Below are 20,000 nucleotides of genomic sequence, written 5' to 3'. Positions count from 1 at the left end.
ATAAGCAGTGGCAAACTCTTGCTAAGGCCTTTAAGAAGTGTCCACCCCATATGTCTTTTGTATTGGCATTGTATTAGTACTTTCTAGTTTCAGTACTAGCTCCGAGGAATTCCTTTTCTTTTAAAGTGTTTACAGCAAAGCACAGTGCTTTAGGCAAGCCTGGCTAGTTCGTTTTCTTTTCCAGCAGTCCCTCTTCCCTTAGGGAATCCATTCTGTGAAGAAGGAAGCCTGTTAAGATATGTCTTTTTAGTGCTTCGCCCCGTAAGTGCTAACGGTGTAACGTTCTAACGCCGGGACTGTGCTATTTGAAAGCTATTAGATTTCTTTCTAAAAGTCTTTAGATATCCCCGAGTAGCCGTAGAAGTCTTTTTCTCGCTACCAGTATCATAGGGATTGGGGTGAAGGCTTAGCAATAATAACAATCGGGAGTTAAGACCTATCCGTTTATAATACGATTACCTAGCTAAGGAGCTTGTAGTATTTACTTGTTTCCTTATTTGGAATATCTAATCTACTAGTTTATGCCTTCCCTTTTTTTTAAGGGAGTGCTTTTAGTTTTTTTAATACCTTTATTACGAGCGGTCCCATTGGGGGCAATAGCTCAGTTCCAGCCTCGTCTCAGTCCGAGGTCATTTCTCTAGTAGCAGCTCCTTTTCTTCCTCCTTGTAGCAGTATTATATGGTAAGAGTTTCTTTATTATCTGAAAGCCCTTTATGCATTTGCAAGGGAGTTTCTTTTGAAGCGAAGCGAGGTAATACGGTCCAGCCGATCAAATAAGGTTTCTTGCAGCAGTCTCTCTTTAAGTTCCTGTCCTTTTCTTTTACTATAAATAAGGTTTACTCCGCCCTTTGACACCATTATAAAGCTGGACTATCTCAAGCCAGCGAGAAAGCAAAGTTTGAAAGGTTAAGTTCATTTGCTCCTTACTTAGGATTGTCCGAGGAGTTCATAGTTCCATTCTCCCTACGAAAATTCTACTCCTCCGGCGAGCCCATATGGGCCTTATCTTGGGAGTTATCTTGCACTTCAGCCCTTGGGAGAAAGGTTACAGGCTGCCCTGTCTCTGTCAAGCACTCTTATGAGAATAGGAGTATTGAAAGCATTTCATTTAAAGGAGCAGTATCAAATAAACCAGCTCTATATCATAAGCCAAAGAGGGGAGATGAGATATTGAGTAGGTAGTAGATATGGGGTCTCCATATGCTTAAAAAGGAGTGTACGGAGGGGAAAGCTCGACTCTTACAGAAGGAGGTCCAGGCGAGTAAATGGAATAGGTTCCATAGGGGGGACAAGATGGAGTTGTAGAACTCTTTGCTATAGGTCTAGGCCAGCCAGTTGCATTGATTAGGAGTAATTAGATCTAGCCGAGAGAATAGGTTCATAGGCGAGCAAATAGCTTTCATAGTCGGAGTCGGGAATAGTCTCCATCCCTAGTCGAGCTCTTGGTCTAGACCAGACGAGTTGCCATTTCCCCTTTTCTTACTTAATCTGATGGATTTGATTGAATACCATATTCATATTAGTCTATTAACTAGTTAAGTAATACTGAGTAATACTAGAAACGTGCCAACAGTGGGAGAAAGCTTAGGAAAGTTCCCTCCGCATCGATTCCAACCTCCAGAGCTTTTGGCCTTTGCCTGTCTACCTAGGGTATCCTTGCCTTGCATCATCCCATCCTTCCATAGAAGATGTTATTTTTAAGAATAATATGGGTGCTAGTTCCACTTTTTCTTTCGTTTGCTAAGTAAATGTATTGAACTCGCCAAGAAGGTAAGGTTCCGATTACAAGTATGGACCTCCTTGCCTCCCAGTCCTTATTTTTAGCCAGTTGGAGAGCCCATAAAATGGAAGTGCTTCTGTCTTACAGGCATTACCCTCGTGCTCTTTCTGATGCCCGGCTAGTTACAATTGAGGGTGGAGTCGCTTTGCCTTTACCTTCGCTTTTCGATCCAGTTAGAGTTGTAGTGCCAGTTTCCAGCCTTCCAATAGGCTGCTTTTTCCCTCAACCCACCCATAATAAGAATACTATGATATGCTTTACTCTCTATCTTGTCTTGTAGCAGGGCACTTTTTCTTCTCTTGCAACATGGAATGAAGTGTATTACTTCTGCTTGCTGATGAACTAGAAGTCTTTGGGCATTTTTCTTTTATTCCGCTGATAGTGCTTGCATTGCTGTCTATTACTAGTTCCGACAGTACTCATCCTTCCTAAGGGATTTTTGACTATTGATCTGGTTATTATAGGGTTAGCTCTCTTTAAGCGAAGAAGTTGTTGCTAACTTGATTCGCTACATGAGGGAAAGTCAGCAGGTAGTGCTTTCGCGTGGAGATGGTCTTGGATTCGGCATTGGTTGGGCACGTACACTTGTTATTGATCGATCCACCTCTCGAGGTGAAATATCCAGTTCCGTTTCACTAACTGATCCCTGGGTATCTCTTTCACCAAAAGTGGCTTCGATTTCGGCTACTCAAGTCCCGGGGGTCGTGATTGCAAAGATATATCATCCAAGGAAGAAAGAGAGTAAGCAAGCTACCTTTAGCTCAATCAAGGGAAAAAGCGTCATCCATCTATTCTAAATAAGTAAGTGGGGGATGTAGATCCGGCGCTGAACAGTACACATATGTAGAAGAAAGAGAATTGGGACAAAATCATCATTGGGGCGAAAGGACACGAGCTTCCTGACCTCCCTAACCTTACTTGCACTTTTGAAAGAAAGGTTCGCCACCACCCCCGGTACGAAGCTTAGTGCACCAAGTAACTCAACCGAAGGGGGCTAGAAGGGAAGTGATGGTTGATAGAGAGAGGGGCCGAGCCGGGATCATGAAATGAAAAAAGGTTCGTCAGAAGTCAATGGAACAAAAAGTTCATTCAGTGGTCGATTCAGCTAAATAAAAACTTGTTTGAATGACTTTCAGAGTTAGTCATCAAATGGTCATTCCGATCGTTTTGCTAAGAGATAGATATGGCCAATTCTGAAGTCACCAAGAAGCTGGCATCGGCGCAAGACACCTATCTCCAGCCCCAGCTCGCCTGCATCTAGCATCTATAGTGGATATCTGCTCTATAAGCTATTCTATAAAGGAGGAATATCTTAATGAAATGATTGAATCGAGGCTCCCTCCTACCTCAATGGTTACCTATCCGCCATCTCTGCCCCTCAACCATGATAGAGACTATTATGCACACTATGGAAATTTGAATGAGAAACTGGACTTATTCTACGATGAAAGAAATAGCACCCATAAGAGAAAAGGACAGTGGACAGTTTGCCATCAGCTATCAGAACTTCATTGGGCTTGCAAGGCTGGAAGTGACTTCTCCCCGGCGCGTTTACTGTCCCCGAAAGAGAGAGAAGCCTCTGTTAGCTCCGTTGCTTGTTCTTTCTTTCATCTAGATTGGCTTTGAAGTGTGAGACCCCTACTGTATCGGTTGTCAGCTGACTGACTTACATGAAACTGTGACGGTACTCCATGGAATCTAAGTCACGTGACTCCGCAAACTCCGGCTAGGGTATATCTCTACTCATGGGCCCGGGTCTAGCTAGGGAATAGAGACGGGGAATGGAGGAAAGGGCGGACTTTCAATGGACACCACCAACCTCAGACCATTTCCACCACAAAACAACGGATCAAACTCGAGCAGTCGTTTCGTAATAAGACGACTTGGCCGAAACCGCCACTGCTAGCTATGCGCTAGCTTACAAGCTCGATCTCGTCTCGTGTTCCTTTTTCACAATTCAATAAACCCCGTGTTTTTGATTAAAACAGGATTTCCTTTCCTCTAATTCAATATCCCATGAGAATAGAGTCGCTAACGCTCATTATGCTAAATTCGGAGTTAGCACATACGTTCGCCTCTGTACATTAAAGATACTAGAAAGAGGCCAGTGAGCACTATTGGGTACAGCCAGGCGGACCCACCACTACTATCAAAGGGCAGAGCGAAACTCTTTCGCGACAAAAAGCAAGGAGCACTTTAATGCACACGGCAATTCCAATCAGATTCGTCCAGATCAGTAGAAAGGGCGATGAAAGCCATTCCACTGCCGGCTAAAAGCTCTCGTGTCACCTTCTTGCCCTGGAACAGCTAATGATGGCAGTCGGAGCGTCCAGCACAAATACCTGCACGATTCACGACCAGAAGTCCCCTTCTTCCATTCATGAACTCACGAGCCTCGGCCGCTACCTTGAGACATCACATTTTTGATAGGTTTCTTGAAATTCATTGGTCGGAACCAGCTCACTTTCCTCCTTGGCTCCACGTATTGAGGAACGACCAGCCCACAGCACGAAGTTATCAGTTCTGACCTAACTGTTCTACTCGTCCTCGTCTCGCTCAATGTAGCCGATTAATAGAGCAGGTTACTGAGCAAGAAAGAGATAGGGGTTTTTTCTTCTTCATGCTACCTTCCGCTGCTGTGGCATACATGAACTAAGTAGCTACGCGATCAACAGAAAGTTAGTGACTTGGGGATCGAGGGAATTTCTTGGTAGTAGCCTAGGCAGGATAGATAGAAAGTCTCTCTTATTGTGATGCTCTGGCTTAGTGTGATTAAACTGCGAATCGAGTCAGGCATAAGAAGTCCAGCTCCAGGCTTTAAAGGCTTTAGCAGCTTTATTTTAGGAAAGAAAGATCCCAAGCTTATGCTGAATCGAGATAGCAAGCTACCTTGGTCTTCTGTAAGTTCCAGAGATTCAGATCAAGGGCTTTAGCAGTTCTACGAGGCTAATTCAATTCAGTCTTGTGAAGCTGTGAAATCTTCCCAACCTCTGCTTCATATAGCTTGTGTGCCGCGAGTAGGTTTTCTCTTTTTGTTGGAAATTCCGCTACAATAGAGAAAAGAATTTGCTCAGGTAACCAGAAAGAAGAAAGAAAAGAAGAACGTACGAAAGTCATCAGGTACGGTTTCATCATCCTAAGCTAACTCACCGCACTCAGTCCAGTCTATGGGCCCTTAGCCCAAGGATAGAGACAGGGCTAATGCTTCGGTCATACTAGATTACGAGGCTTACCGAACTATCGAAGCCGTAACTCAGAGAGAGAATTCATACTATAAGGAAGGGAATAAGGTAATCCAATCAGTAGAATGCTGCTTTCCGTACTATCGGTTGTTCACATTCAAGCATGAGTTCGTTCAGAGTCGGCAAGGGGAATCAGAGAAAGGGCAGTTTAGTCAACAATCATGACCATGGGGGAACATTTGTTCGCTTTCTAGGTACCCCCGAATCTACTAGTCATCGCCTTTGAGCTGGGAAATTACCTGGAGTCGGCTATTCCTGATTCAGCAAAGGAAAAAGAGACAAGTAAACCCCTGGTAATTACAGGACGATCCTTCGCCGCGAGAACGAATATCGGGGGAGCTACCAATATGGAAAAGAGAGAATGGTAGTCACGCATGCGGGAAAGACTCAAAATGAAAGCAAGCAACTAATAGACTTCGCGAACCCCTGACAGTACTCTATCTCGCACGCAGACTACTGACGGAAACAATACATACTAGCCATACGAGTTCGGTTCACCTGCACTGACAGCCGCTTAGCAACTAAGCCCTAATAGACTAAAATAAACCAATAGCTGAAAACCAATACTAAGCCCCTTGCTAATGTCGTCTAACTTCCTTCTCTTCCGTACTTTCTGCTTTCCCTGACCCTTTATCTTCTTCTTCCTAACCTAGTCTACCTACTCTAGATTACAGGCTATAGCGGGATTCATAACCTGACTGAGTTGGTGACTCCTATAGTACAACCAAAGGCTGGTTGGTTAGCTTGTTCATACAGCGCTTGACTTGCTCGCTGGGATATAGGCTTAGCTTGAGAGCCGGTTTGCAAAAGATCCCAATCCTACCGATAGATCTAGGGCTAGAGGGGTTGCTGGTTTACGAAATGAAACTGACAATCTCAACTTACTTTAGATAAATCTGGGAGTAAGAACCTATAGCTGGTAGGGGTTTAGGCTTAGCTTTCTATCTCCTTCCTTACTCATTAGCTTATGGATTAGAGAGATTAGCTGACTAGTTGCTTGGCGGACTCAAGACTTCTACTACTTGCTCTATCCTTGCTGGCTTACTAACTCTTGCTCTAGCTCCTACTCCTGGCAAAAGGCTGACTCATTTGATTACTTTATCCTATCACTATTTATCCAAGGGCAAAAGGCTAGGGTGACTCTATCAAGGGTTAGCAGACGAAGACTATTATGCTATAAGATCTTGAAGCTGCTTCTTCGTCTTCGTCTTCTCGTCTGATCTTCTTCTCCTTGGTCGCCCCTTCCTTAAATACTTCTTGAGGTGAGAAAGACGTACCGATTGAAGAGTTAAAGTACCCCATAAAGTTTTTCAGATCAGATGGAGATGGCTTCTAATAAGTTGGTGAGTAACCTTATTGTTCCAAGCTCGGCTAGCAGTAGCCCGGAAAGCGAAGCCTTAGTATCTGAAATTCTTTCTCAGTCAATATATATAAGATACGTCTACGTTGTTTCACCGCTCTCCTCGGGTTCTCCGGAAGCTGCTCTGCTTGATTCCGTTTTGCTACTGGTTTGAGAACGACAAGCTTACCTAATCGATTGAAAACCTACAACCTACCTTTGAGCTATAGAGGATATGCCATAGTTTCACCGCTCTTAGGTCTTCTCCTTTTGACCCTTGACGAATTCCTTGTAGGGTCAGCTTGCCGATCACTCGATTACTACTTCGTTGGCCTGCTCTCCTCTGTTTATCCTTCATCTTGACTTTCTATTTGGCTCTTGGATTGGATATTAAATGTCTCCACCACCTTTCGCTACTTACTATCTTTCTGGGCCCTGCCCTATTAGATTCAAAGGCTTGATTCCTGAACTGATGCACTCCACTACTGAGCTCTACGGAACCTACTGAGACTACTGAACCGACTTCGCCTACTAAAAATCCTTATTTGATTTGGCCCATGGAACTTGACTTCTTGGATTTGAAACAAAACTTCGACTTATTCGCTTTTAACTGAATTATATTTTTTTTATTTATTTTCCGTTAGTGTTCGTTTCCCCTTTTATGAATTGACCTCTAGTATTGTTAGCTAACGCTACCCTTCCGTTAGCTATCTAAGACTCCTTTTTTTTTACCTCTCGTCTCTCCTTTTCCAACTCCGTCGTTGGCTTCGCTTGCCTCCAGAACTCTTACCGTACGGCTACCTTGTTCCTCCTTAACTCAGCCTTTTCTTTTTCACTCCACCATCGTCCTTACTTCTCTTCTATTTCAATAGTTTCCGTTTTGAGCTTAGATTGAAGAAAGGCCCTGTCTTCCAAGAAGTCTTTCTTTCGTACTCCCTCCCGAGGCAAACGAAGCAGTTGCAGAAAAAAGAGAATTCCATCATGTCACCTTCTATATCCTCGTCGATAGTTTCATTCTAGCCGGAGCCATTTGTTGGAGTGGTGAGTGCTTCTCATGGGGTGGGAATAGGGGGTATAGTATAAGTTTCCTTATCAAACCAGTTGCTGCCTCATCAATTGCTAGAACTGCAAGGTAAGAAAGGGATCTCATTTCTGTGCCAGTGAGTAAGGAAGCGGGTGAGCTCTCAGGGCTGGGAGTTAAGGGCTAGCAGTACTACCTGTAAAAGGAAAGGGCCGCTAGTTCAACAAGAGAAAGTAAACTAGATAACTCAAGCCAAGGGGAGTTCTCTGCCAGCCAGGTTAACCTCTAGTCATCGAGCTTAACTTTTCGAAGTAGGAGTAATATCATACCATCCGTTAGTCTACTGTTCAAAAATCTCAAGTTCCCCATACAGAAAGTGCTATTTCTTGCTTAATTTCTTGAAAGTTAGCCAAAAAGCTAGCAGGGTAAAATAGATTCGGATAAGAGCGATTAGTAGAAGGCGAATGAATAAGGTCCCCCCGATTGATGCCATATCCAGTTGAAATCATAGGGTAAGCCTCGTAAACCATTGTAGAAGGAGTTTCAAGTAATCCAGTTGCAGTTGTTGTCCTTGGATAGCCAGTTCTAGGACAAGCCAATAAACTCTTAAGCTCTAATATTTTTCAAGTTAATTTATCTCCAGCCAGCCCTAATAGACTCTCTCGCAATTCAATTATCGTTCTTTCACCCTGCTTGCTATTGGTTTTAAAGCCCTTCCAATGACACCACCAGGTTACAGTTATTTCCTTCCTCGAAAGAGTTGGAGTTTGATCTAGTATGAGATCTAATTACAGCAGCTAGTTTCTTTACAGTGATAAGGACCTCCAAATTAAAAAAAAGTATTCAATTACTTAGTCCCCCCTCCCCCCTTCTTCTAGCCATCCAGTTGCAGTGAGAATTGCCAGCCATATAGTTGAAGAAAAAAGGTAATCTCCTCTAGTGCCAGTTTCTTGCCCTAAAATAGGCTGCTTTGTTCCCTCAACCCCATAAGAAGACTACTTTGATATACGATGTGCTTTACTCTCTAGCTCTGGGCAACTCATCAGTTAAGACAGCAGGAAAGTTAGAGATAGCTGGTTCAAGGTCAAGATCAAAAGCAGGTTCTAAGGCAAGACAGTAATAGTCTATTTACTTAATTAAGAGTTATCATTCCTTTCAAGGAAAGCCTTTACAGCAGGATCTTCTAAAGTGAAGAGAGTTCTCTTTTAGCCAGTAAGCTAGTGAAAGCAAGCGAATGGATAGCTAGTTTACAGGGTAACCTGCGAGCTATAGGAAAGGCAGGCTAAAGGGCTAAGGGTTACAGTTCCTTTCCCGACGGTTTCATTTGAGGTCCAGTCGCCGTATGCTTAACACATGCTGGAGCGAGCGAATTGGGTCCATAGAAAAACTCCCTAGGCTATAATAGGTTGCATGGAAAGCGGGTTATAGGTCCCTTTTAGTAGTTTCGTCTTTCGTTCCTGCTATTGGTGTTATATTAGGGACTATTTCCAATGGGATAGCTAGTTGTTGGGCTAATCTGTGGGATGAAAGAACAAATAAGAAAGAGGGAAAACTTTTACCATCACCCATCCGCCTTGTGAAAAGTTCTCTTGCTCTGTCTCTCGTTCGTCTTCTTACTTGCTTCATAAGGAAAGGGAATCAATGACCGAAGACTGAAACTCATCCCGTGCACAAGCTTTGGCTTTGATAAGAGGTGGTTTCCTATTATGTCCCATGTTCACCTTGCGTGCGGGACGGGTTACCCGGTTCAAGGCTCTGTCTTAATAGATCCTCTATGGGTCGCTCTGATAGAGAGAGAGGAGGAAGTAGTAAGACAGGAACGAGCGTTTTTCAACTATACAAATGAAATCCAAAGCAAAAAGCTCCATTTCGAAAGAAAGAAAAAAAAGAAGAAAGGGTTGGTCAGTCCCAATTCCGAGCAAAGGCATGAAGAAGCCTAGCCTTTAGTTCACTTGCAAGAGAGAGTGCCCTTATTTAAACAACGTCCTTACCTTTCTTCGATGCGAAGAATAGCCTAGTAAAGTTGCCATATTCACAAGGAAAGGAAGCCATAGACCGATGGCATAAAATGAGTTGGATTTCCTGTGCTAGCAAGAAGCAATTGGTAGGAATGCCCCTTCGGGTAGCTCATTAGGATTCAACAAGCAGAGGTTATACACTCACTTAAAGCCAAAGAGGAGATAGTGCGCAATGAAGACCAATCCGAGTTCGTGCTATTTTATGAAACAACGTATTATAAGGATAAATGCTTGACCCTTACCTACCTACGAGACATCTCAATCGTGCCATTTGAGAGTAAAAGCTCCATCCAAGACATTCAATGAAGGGCAATTTACTATTTCAAGAAAGTCAAATAGATGCGCATCTTAGGCTGTAGATGTTATTTTCAACTAGTAAGCCTCTCCCAAGTGCTATGGCTTTTTCTACAGTCTCTTCCTTAGAGCATGGGCTTTGGGGGATTCAAATCTTCTATGGCTATCTTCTAGTATGCGGTTAGGGCTTTCTTTTCCCATGGTTGCAGTAAGGATTTTTCTAGCACTTGAGAATGAGAATCGATTTTCGCTTTACCTCAAGCCTATAAGAAAGATACCTAGGAACGAATCTCCGTAGTGAAGGGTGAAGAGGAGTCTTTTATCCATTCATTTTTTTCTGCTTTGAATAGCGGAGATAAATGGTAACGAGCTAAGCAAGCAAGTAAACCACTTCTCTTCCTTGCGTAGGCGAAGTGAGTTGGCTGTTTCGAGCTAGTTACCGCTCCGTGGGATAGAGTCGGAGAATCTACTTCTTCAAGGGCTTTAGAATCGCCGCTCTTCTTGTTACAGAATACGTTTTTAGGAAGAATCCGTTTCAATATCCGCTCTTTGAAAGAAGTAAATGGACAAAGCCTTTTTGCCTTGCCTTGATTACCACCCTTGATGACGCTCATCGAGCAGGAAGTAGACCAGCCGTCTGAAGCCTTCCCCATTTCCCTATCCTCAGATAACGAAGTGACTGCACCAAAAGAGCACACAAAGCAAAGGAAGGGACTCACCAAGCAAGGGCGATTGAGGATTAAATCAAGCATTAAAGACATACCCGAACCGAGGTCTTTGTCCCCCAGTTCACGACTCAAAAGAGTTAAACCTTACAAGTGCTAGGAAGACTTTAATTACCAATCCTTAGGCCGACAGAGGAGTGAATGCATGGGATAGAAACAATTAACTATTCATATGCCTCTCTCAATTCCGATTTCATGGACATCTAAGATCAGAAAAGGAAAGGTCAGATCAATAGGTAAGAGATCCACGTGCATTAGATCGGCCAATAGCCGTTAGATCCGCTTCCTTTAATGCCTACAGATCAGCCTGAAGGAACCCTTTTGAGGAAGTTGTTTAGCCTTCTGGCAATCGGTTTAAGGCAGGGAGTTCATAAGTAAGCATGAAGCTTGCCTGACTTGACTGACGAATGGAAAGCAGAACTGGCGCTTAAGTTAAGGAAAAGCCGTAGATTGAATAGAGAAAGAAGGGCTGAGGCAACGAGTTCAGCTGCTCAATTGAAGCGGAGAAGCCCCCACGCGGTTAAGAAGCTGAAAGAGAAGCTACTGGGCATGGGCATCCTCACTGACGCTATTTAGTTATTCGGGATCTGAATTCCCACTAGAGAAGACGGGGGTCAGGGGTCATGTCCGGGTTATCCCCGTATTGTATTAGCGAGAGGCGGAACCCTTCTTTCTTAATCAGACGATTTCTCTCCTATCATGGATGATTGATCAAAGTCTGGTATGTAGGAATCTGAGTATCAATCGACTGGCATCGCCCTTCACTCGTCAATTCCTCAAAGTCTGAAACCCCAAACTCCAACGGATCAACAGACGATTCGGGGACAGAACCTGACTCGGAGACAACGGAACGGGTACTATCTTGTCCCAGTAAACAAACTCCTAACAAAGAACCTAGCCGGAAAGGCCTATTTTTTTTGAGCTCGCTCTGGCGGATGTTCCCGCTGATCTTGACTTTACAAATAGTCAGCTTCTGTCTTTCCATACAGAGTATGGCACTTTTCTTGTCTCTTTTGTCTTTCTGTGGCTGGTCTTTCTTTCCCCTTTTTCATTCTTCACAAATGCATCGAATGCTGGAGGGCGCTTGACCTGTCTTAGCTTTACAGCTTCGTTCCCTTGCTGCCCGAAAGGCCTGATTTTCGACTTGAAATTATACCGATGATTCCCGGGTAATAAATCCACTGAAGCCTATGTTACCGACTTTTGTTTAGAGAAGTTAGAGTTAGGACATGCCAGTCTCCGATTAGATTTTCGTTATTTGATGTTTTTTGAATAAGATTCCCAGACTGAAAACTGTAAAATGTTCTTTTTTTTGAAGCCGATTTCACCCTCTTTGCTTGGGGAAAGGCTCTCAGTTCTCCCAGCTAAGAGTAGACGACGAGAATGGCACTTGTGCCCAGAAGTCATTAAAAGACCGTTCGCCAACTACTCTACTATTGATTGATCACTCGTTAACCCCAAAATGGAAAGATTCAGGAAAAGCCGATTGGCGGCATCAGACTATTCAGTGACAGCTTCTGATGAAGCGAAACGAAAAAAGCCATTGATAGGTCAGGCCTTCAGAAAGACTTGTGCCATCTTAATCTTCTAGTTTTCACTCTTCTAGTTTGCCGCGGACTCTGCTCTTAGAGTCGATTCCTACTCTCGAACAGAAAGCAGGTAAGCCCTTAAAAGAAAAGCTTTGAAGCTGGTCGTGATATAAATTTCATCTAAATAAAGGCAGGTGCCATCCCCGCTGATTAAAGGAAAAACTCTTCGCTGGGAACGCTCTTCTCCCTCTAGCTACTATTCTCCGGGCTTAGGAAAGATTATTCTATAAAATAGCCCGCGCTAGGCATCTGATTTTTTAAGAATTTCCTGTGCTAAACATATGGGCCCAGTTGTATTTGATTTGAACTAATTCGAATCTCGTGACCCATGATCCTTAGGAAGGGCTCGATCCCAGACCAGGCTCCGCTCAAGGCGATGGATGACTATCCTTATTTCTTTTCCTTACGTTACGACCTACTCCGCTGCTGTTCTTGCTCTTTTTGAATCAGTTGCATTTTATTTGGAAAGGTCGTCCCATATCGGTATTACAAAGTAGTTCCGGAGAAAGGCTAAATTTAATGGATTTAGGAGCGAAATAAGCTGGTTATCCTCTTCTTAATAGACGCAGGCCCCGGCATCGGCTCGGGCTAAATCAAAGTAGCAGCAATCAAGATACCGGGAAAAAGGCTAGATAAGAGGCTATTCTTCTTACCGTACTTCCCGAGGGGAGGTTTAAAAAAGCTGTTACAGAAGAAGAGTCCTTAGGCCTCCCAAAAAGATAGAAGTCTCCGATAAACAGTCCTTACGCCGACATTAGCAGTAGCGCTAGTAAGGCCGACAAATACAAAGAGTGAAGGTGCGACAGCGCTTTTTTAAGCCCAAAGGTTAGTTCAGTCACTTCCGGATGAATAAGAGTTCTCTTTCCCTTTCTCGATCGAAAGAACCTTAATCGAATGGCCACGCTAAGAAGAATCGAATCATCTAGGAAAGAAAAGCTTAACTTGATTAAGGCTCTTTCTTTCCTAGATGGAGAGAATCCGCAAGTAGGAATAAGAGCATTGGAGAAGGGCTGCAGTTGTCGATTCTGAGCGAATGGTTTTATGTGAAGAAGAGGTGGTAACTTTTATAAAGAATCTGATCCCGTTACGGTTTGGAAAGCAAGTGCCGTCCGAGAGTCTGCTTTGTCTTCTGCGGGAACTGTTTTCTCTAAAGGTAGTAAAGTGAGCCGAGGAGAGAAAGCATCCTCTGTTCACCAATCCGATCTTCTTTCAAAAGCTGGTAGAGAATAGGCTGTGATGCCAGAGGAGAGATAATTGCTTTTTTGAAGAAGCGTAAAAATAAGCTCTTGCTCATGAAGCCCTTTCAGGTGCAGATGAATAAATATGCCGTTTAGCTTTGGACTCGAGCTTGTGATCCTTCTCTAAAAAATAAAACAAAAATAACAAAGAAGCTCCCCTATCCTAAGCAAGCAGCGGAGTCGTAGACCATTACTTTAATGAAAAATGGGATGGGTTCCTTCTGATCCTAAGCTGTGAACTCATGGTCAAATTCCGAGGCGGACTTTCTCTTCTCTATGGTAGCATGGTCTTCTCCTAGGGTTTCTCTTGGTGGAGGAAGGGCTACTGGAAGCCTAGAAGGAAAATCCGTCTGGGGACTTCCCATCGGCCTTGTACAGCCATAGCAGGACGAGACAAAGACCGACGCATGCTATCACCCGTGCCCCCAAGACAGAGGATCTCCTATTCTAATAAATTGTAAAATGTGTGCTATTGTCATAGAAGTAAGCGCTGTTGTCGGAAGGAGTAAGGACTAAATGCCCAGAGTCAACTGCTGGTGGTTCAGGAAGTTAATCAGATTCATCCTATAATAAGTAAGGTACGAAAGGGGGATTCATCGACATCTGAGATTCATTTTGAAACCAATGGCCTCAATAGGAACTGAACTTATACCTAGTCTGCTATTCACTAGCTGAGGCACTGGAGATCCTCTTTTTCTGCTTTAAGAGAGGCGCCCTGGCATGGATTCCTAAAGGCTAAGAGCCTAGTCTCTTTATTCCCTTACCTAGCTGCCTTTTCTATTCCGAAAGGCTAAAGACGGACTTACGACTGTTTAGGGAATTCAATTAGGATTTGGCTACGCCCTGTGAGTGGTATCAACTAACTATTGATTCTTCCTCCTACTCCTCTTAGAGAAACTATGTCATGGTATTCCCACATTGGTCTAGAAATTCATTCCTTTTTTCATAAGAGGCGGCCCGGAAATAAAAGAAAGTAAAGAAGGTAATCAAGGCAAGGCAGTCAGGTCCTTCCCTAACCCTAACGAGGACAGGACTAGCTACTTTCTCTAAGGTGCAACCTTTTATGTCCATGTCCATCTCAGAGCCTATCCCATCACGGGGAAGGGGGAAGAAGGACCAATTGACTTCTAAAAGAGCCGGGGCATTCATGTCCACCCTCTTATTCTAGTTGTGCAATTCCTCCTTCAAATCAAAGAGCAGTGGATTCTATCACCGGGGCATCCTAACTATGAAACAGCTCCTTCTTTCAAAGATCTTATTGGAAATTATTGACTTGAAAAGACCGGTTCTGCTCGGGGATATATCTTTGGATAGAAGGAATCAGTCTTGGCTAAGCCTTAGGCTAGTGAGTCAAAAGAGGCAGAGTCAGAGCAAGGAAATGTTAATTGGCATACTGCAATAAATCAGTCTAAGCCGGAAAGCAGGCAAAGTCTAGCTGCCTATTCGATTCCTTACTTAAGTTAAGTCCCAGACTTGCGCAGCGCTTACTCGAACAGCGGTTATTCAGTTCTCAGCTGATTCAATACAGTTGATTCTCTAACAACCGATTCTGTAAGAGCTGATTCAATTAGTAGAATGTGAGAAACAAAGCTAGAGCTGAGCTTTAAGCGCGAGAGGATGACCTTTAACCGCTACTTTAGTGGATTCAATTCCTTCATTCAAACCTGAACCCAAAAGAGCCTATTCGATGTCATCTTCCTTGTCCTCTTCTGATTCAACCTCCTATTACTCGTACAACAACTATGGCAGCCATCTATTTGAACACCCTTTCTTTGAACCTTGTCAATGCTCGAACTTAAAGATATAAACTGAGTGCCATTTGATGAGTAACTGAGAACAAGGGAGAGGGATATGGAAAGAATGAAGTAATGAAAGAGGAAGTCATTGCTAGTAGTAACGACTTGTCACGATCCATTGGTTCATATAGAATCCATGTCCTAGGTGTATCAAAAAACATTCTTTTCGCTAAGCGTATATAATAAAATAGAGTGAAAGGGCCCACCCCGAAACCAAGGGGGTACTAACTAACAGCTGAGTCCTCTCCGAACCGCAGGAGATAGTTGCCCATCATACGGCTCACCAACTTCACTTGCCTCTATGGGAGGCTCGCTCCGGGCGGGTTCGGATCACTTACAATACACGGCTCTACGAAGGAAGGGGTTGGTGGGTTAGGAACGTTTTCAATATTATTCTTTTTCCGTATTTGTTCGATGAGAAATGCGAGACGAAAAAGGAACCCATCTTTTCGACTGGGAAATGCGAGTCTGTTTTGTCCACTTTCTCCATCCCCCTCTATCAAAATGATCAAAAAGGGAGGCGAGCTTGCTTCTTATTCCCGTGTTCGATCTCTTCCATCTCTGCCCCGCTCGTTGTCACCTATGTTGAAGAAAGGTTTGGAACCCTGTAGAGAATGAAGAGGGGCCAAGGATCTTCCTCTCAACAGTGCTTCTCGAGGCTCCACTCTCCCCCCTGAATAAGTAAGGCCCCGTTAGCCTGGGCGAAGATGGGGATAAGGAATAATGAAGCCCCCTTAGCTCTGCCAGGGGCTGGACAGGGGTTAGCTCTGTAAATGTGTAGAGCCAAGTGTAGTGTGGTGTAGTAGTAGGCACTTCTAGGCCCCTTCCCGGCTACTGGATCACTCCAGTGCTTTGGGTACTACGGACCCTCTGCCATCCATTGCAGCAGCGCCGTTTCATGAGCGGGGGGGCTAAGCGAAGTTCTTTGAATGAATCAAACGTTGAATGAAATCGATTCTTTTTTAGATATCAAAATCAAAATAGGATAGGATAGATGGATGGATCTATCTTTCTATTCATATATATTACTGAAAAAAAAAAAATGGATTTTTTTTATAGTTAAGTAGCGTAGCGTAGCAAGAAGCCCCAAATCCTTGATTTGTCCAGGAAAGACTGCACTGCTTTGGGCCTAGGAAGCGAAGGGAATGAGCGCGGCTGCTTCTCCTCCACACTTTTTTTTCTCCGTGCCCGTTCCGCATGCGCTTCGCGCGCCATTGGCGCTTTGCTCTCCTCTTATTCTTCATTGGACGGTTCGGATGGACTTCGCCGTTCTTTCCCAACTAAAATAGAAAAGGCTGTATCACATCGAGATGTCGATTCGTTTTCCGCCCCCAATGAGATGGGGAATTTTTTACCCCTTTTTTTTTACTTTTTGGCCCTGAATCTTTCTGAATCGAGGCCCGGCCCGGCTCGCGTCGTTCCAACAACCGGCGGGGAGCACCTCAGTATACGATCGCGCGCAGTAACTGGGAGTCCTATTACACCTAAGGCCAACTTCAATTCACCAAACCAAGGTTCATCTCGTGTAGTGATTGTGGACTCATACAAGCAAGGATATTGAGTAGACGTTTGATGTATCAGACTCGACTCTATCTTTCGTAGCATGCATTCCCATCCGTGTCGCAACTGGATTCGATAAGCTACGTGTCCGGTGCACGGAGAACTGCCTTCGGTCCCCCAAACTTACTTACTCGTGGCAACCTTCCGGCCGCCCAACGACCTATAACGCTAGTCACTACTCCCACTGGGGCTAGGAAGTAAGCCCCACAACCCAAAGCGGCGAAGAACAAATAGAATTTGCTACAAAAGCCGGCTAACGGGGGTATTCCTGCGTATGAGAACATAGTAATGGAGAAGGTAATAGCCGAAATAGGATTCGTTTTGGCTAGAGCGCCCAAATCCGCTATATATTTGACACGGGTTTGCCGTAATGCTGAAACTATGGCGAATGCATCTATCGTCATTGATGCATAAATAAAGATACCAATTAGTAGTGATTGGATTCCTTCTATGGTTCCACATGAGAAACCAGTACGAATATAACCTACATGTCCAATTGAACTATGAGCTAGAGGTCTTTTAACTTTCGTTTGGGCCATGGCGGCCAGTGCTCCTAAGATCATAGAAGCAATGCTGCAGAAAAAGAAGATTTGTTGCAATGTAGCTCCATAGGAACCATAAATAGAAACACGTGAAATATTAGCAGAAATAGAGATTTTAGGCGCAATAGAAAGGAATGCTGTAACCGGGGTAGGTGAACCCTCATAGATATCAGGTGCCCACATATATAGAGTCAAAAGAGATATGGAGTCCGAAGGGGAGGGGGTTTTCTTCGGGGCTCGGGAGATGGAATAGCTAGGGCCCCGCAAGTTTTTAATTCGCTGCTGGGGAATTCACACGAAAGGGAACGAGGAATTCTCAACGAAAAAAGTGCTCTCTGAACCGAACGTGAAAGTAGTGTTTTCCATCAGACGGCTGTTCCCGTAACTCCACTCTCGACTTGGATTATATATCCAAAAAGGTCCGCTCTCGGACATTCCACACGCTGCCTAGCGGAGGCGTGGTTATCTGAAATGGATTCTCTCTTTTCTAGTAGATGCCGAACCTGCTGCCCCATTGACTAAGAAGGGGGCGGGCGCAGCAGCTACATGGACCCCTTCCTTTCTGTTGTTGCCAGCGCTTTCCCGGGCCGAGCCGGAATTTTTTATTAGAACGGGCAGGCAAAGCCCGAAGGCTGCTATCCCAATAGGCCAGCGGGCGGAACGAGGAGAGGGCCCGGCAATCATACTACCGCGGTCAAAAAAGCGTGTGTGTTCCCTTCAGATAATACGCACCGTAGGCCATCCTCGACCTTCTTCGTTTTCGATGAAAAACAAATAAATAAAATATCGATCTCCAAAAGCGTTTTCCTCCCCCCGCAGCACCTCCCTCCCTTCGTCGAGCCTTTCCTTTAATGGTTGGGGAAAGCATTCCCTTATCTGAACTTGGCGGGCATTCTTTCCAGCCTTATTCAAATAGGGGTTTGTTTGGTTTGAACATAGGCTCAAACATGATTTGAAGGTCCTAGCTACGCCATGCGTTCAATACAAAATCTGGAAAGCTGCAGGGATGACAAAAAGGGGGTGCTTTCCTGTGTTGCACTGAAAAAAAAAAGGACCTAAGAGAAGAGCGTCTTCTCTTAGGTTTCTTCCTCCCGCGTTAGAGGGGAAGATTAGCAAAGCGAGAAAAGACAGAGGGAGGGGGAGCAGCATCTTATTCTCTTCGCGAGAACTTCCGGATCGGAGAAGCATTCGTTCGGAACGGGCTCCGCGTTCATTTCGTTGGCAGAAACGATCCAATCCATTCGGAGAACCCAAAAACGAAGTCTTTCGACTTGATTCATAGATAGAATCAATGATAGATAGACAAAAGATAGATGAACGAGATATCTTTTTTTTTCTAAAAAAAGAAAGAGGAATAGAATAGACATCCCCTTAGATGTCTATGTATCCTTTATCATCTCCCGATTTTCTTATTTTCGTTATATCTGCTCTCTCTAAAAAAATGGAGAGAGAAAGAGCAGATGGATCCTAGCCCCTATATTGAACACTAAATCCTTTCTATTGATAGAAAGATCTTCGTCAAATACCGGACTTTGCCTTTTTTTTAGGAATTCCTCATATCCAAGGCAGCTTACCACAAGCACCCCACCCCATACGACTAGTTGGGGGGGCTGTTCGCCTTTTGAATCAAACAAAGTAAGTAGTAGGGGCTTCATAGCGACTTTCATTCTAAAGTAAAGGAAACCGAAGAACCAACCTTTAGTCAATAGGAGCCCTACTTCCCTCTTTGCGACCTCATCACTTCAATTCAAGCGCAAACCAATCTCTTTCTTAGTCACCGGGCGGAGCGCACCTTTGGTACTTCAGTAGGGCGAGCTGTTTGATAGTGACTTCTTTCGTTTGGTAGGGCGACGAAAGGCTACTTCAATCTAGGAAACAGCCGGAAACTCGAGAGGGTCGCCTTTGGAAGCGTTCGCCGGTAACCAAAGCGTCACGACATAATCAAAAGGAAGGAGTGACGCTGACTGAATCCAATCCATAAACCCGGAAACGAAACAAAGTTCGTTCCCTTTCGTCAAGTAGGTAAAGTAGGCATACGAACCACTTTTGCTTTGCCTTAGACTCTATTGGAACAAAGAAAGAAGGGGGCGGAATGGAGAAAGGAAAGGGACAAGGGCGGTCTTGCTTGGCGCGAAGGCTGCTGGTTCGGGGGTAGGGTATGGTACTAAAGGTCCTCGGACTTCCAGGCGGTTTTTCTTTTGGGCAGCTGTTCACCGTTGGATCTCGCCAATACAGCCCCCTATAGTTTTCGTTACCGAGATATCTTTTTTTTTCATTGTTCCCAGGGATTTTTTGGGTAATCTGCTCCCATGCTGCAAACAGTCAAATCTGAACTAAACCTTGTCGCTCTTCTTTCTTTCCTCGCGGGCAGGAAGCACACCAGCGGCGTGCGTTGCGTGATTCTACTGTGTTTTTTGCACTTGACTGGGTGGACAGTTGACCGGAAGAGAACTTCGATTCGCCCGGCCAGCAGGCGGGCGGCGTGCTTATCTTGTGTGACAACACTCCAGAGCGAGTGGCTCTTCTAGGCGGGCAGCTGTGTGACAACACTCCAGAGAAAGCGGCGCTTTCGTGTAACATGCTATGGTCTCAACGCCCTTACGAGGTAGTGATGAGTTTCACGCGCTCTAAGCCCGGCCCGCGCGCGGTTAGGAAGATTGGCCGCAATCTGAGCGGTACCACCCACCCTACCCTACCACCTATAGGCGGCCGTCCGTCCTACAGCCGCCCGAAAAGGAACTGCAGTGATCTTGAATAGGAATCCTACAGCGATAAATAGAATCCCCATAAAAATACCACTAGATCGAGCACCAGTGATTTCGTATCCGGTCAAAATCTTGGCTAATTGATCGAAGT

General features: G+C 44.5%; 1 protein-coding gene across 1 annotated transcript in view.

The window, feature by feature from the left end:
- Positions 1-15,041: 15,041 nt before the first annotated feature.
- Positions 15,042-20,000, bottom strand: nad2 (NADH dehydrogenase subunit 2; one part of a trans-spliced gene, as the record gives it; the window's edge cuts it). Coding sequence (YP_009241652.1) covers positions 15,042-15,230; positions 16,758-17,329; positions 19,875-20,000 — 887 coding nt within the window.

Source organism: Ziziphus jujuba, mitochondrion (genome assembly GCF_031755915.1).
Source record: "Ziziphus jujuba mitochondrion, complete genome".
Lineage (NCBI taxonomy): Eukaryota > Viridiplantae > Streptophyta > Magnoliopsida > Rosales > Rhamnaceae > Ziziphus > Ziziphus jujuba.
The sequence above is the reverse complement of the archived record's forward strand: the minus strand, read 5'-3'. Positions and strand labels throughout refer to the sequence as shown.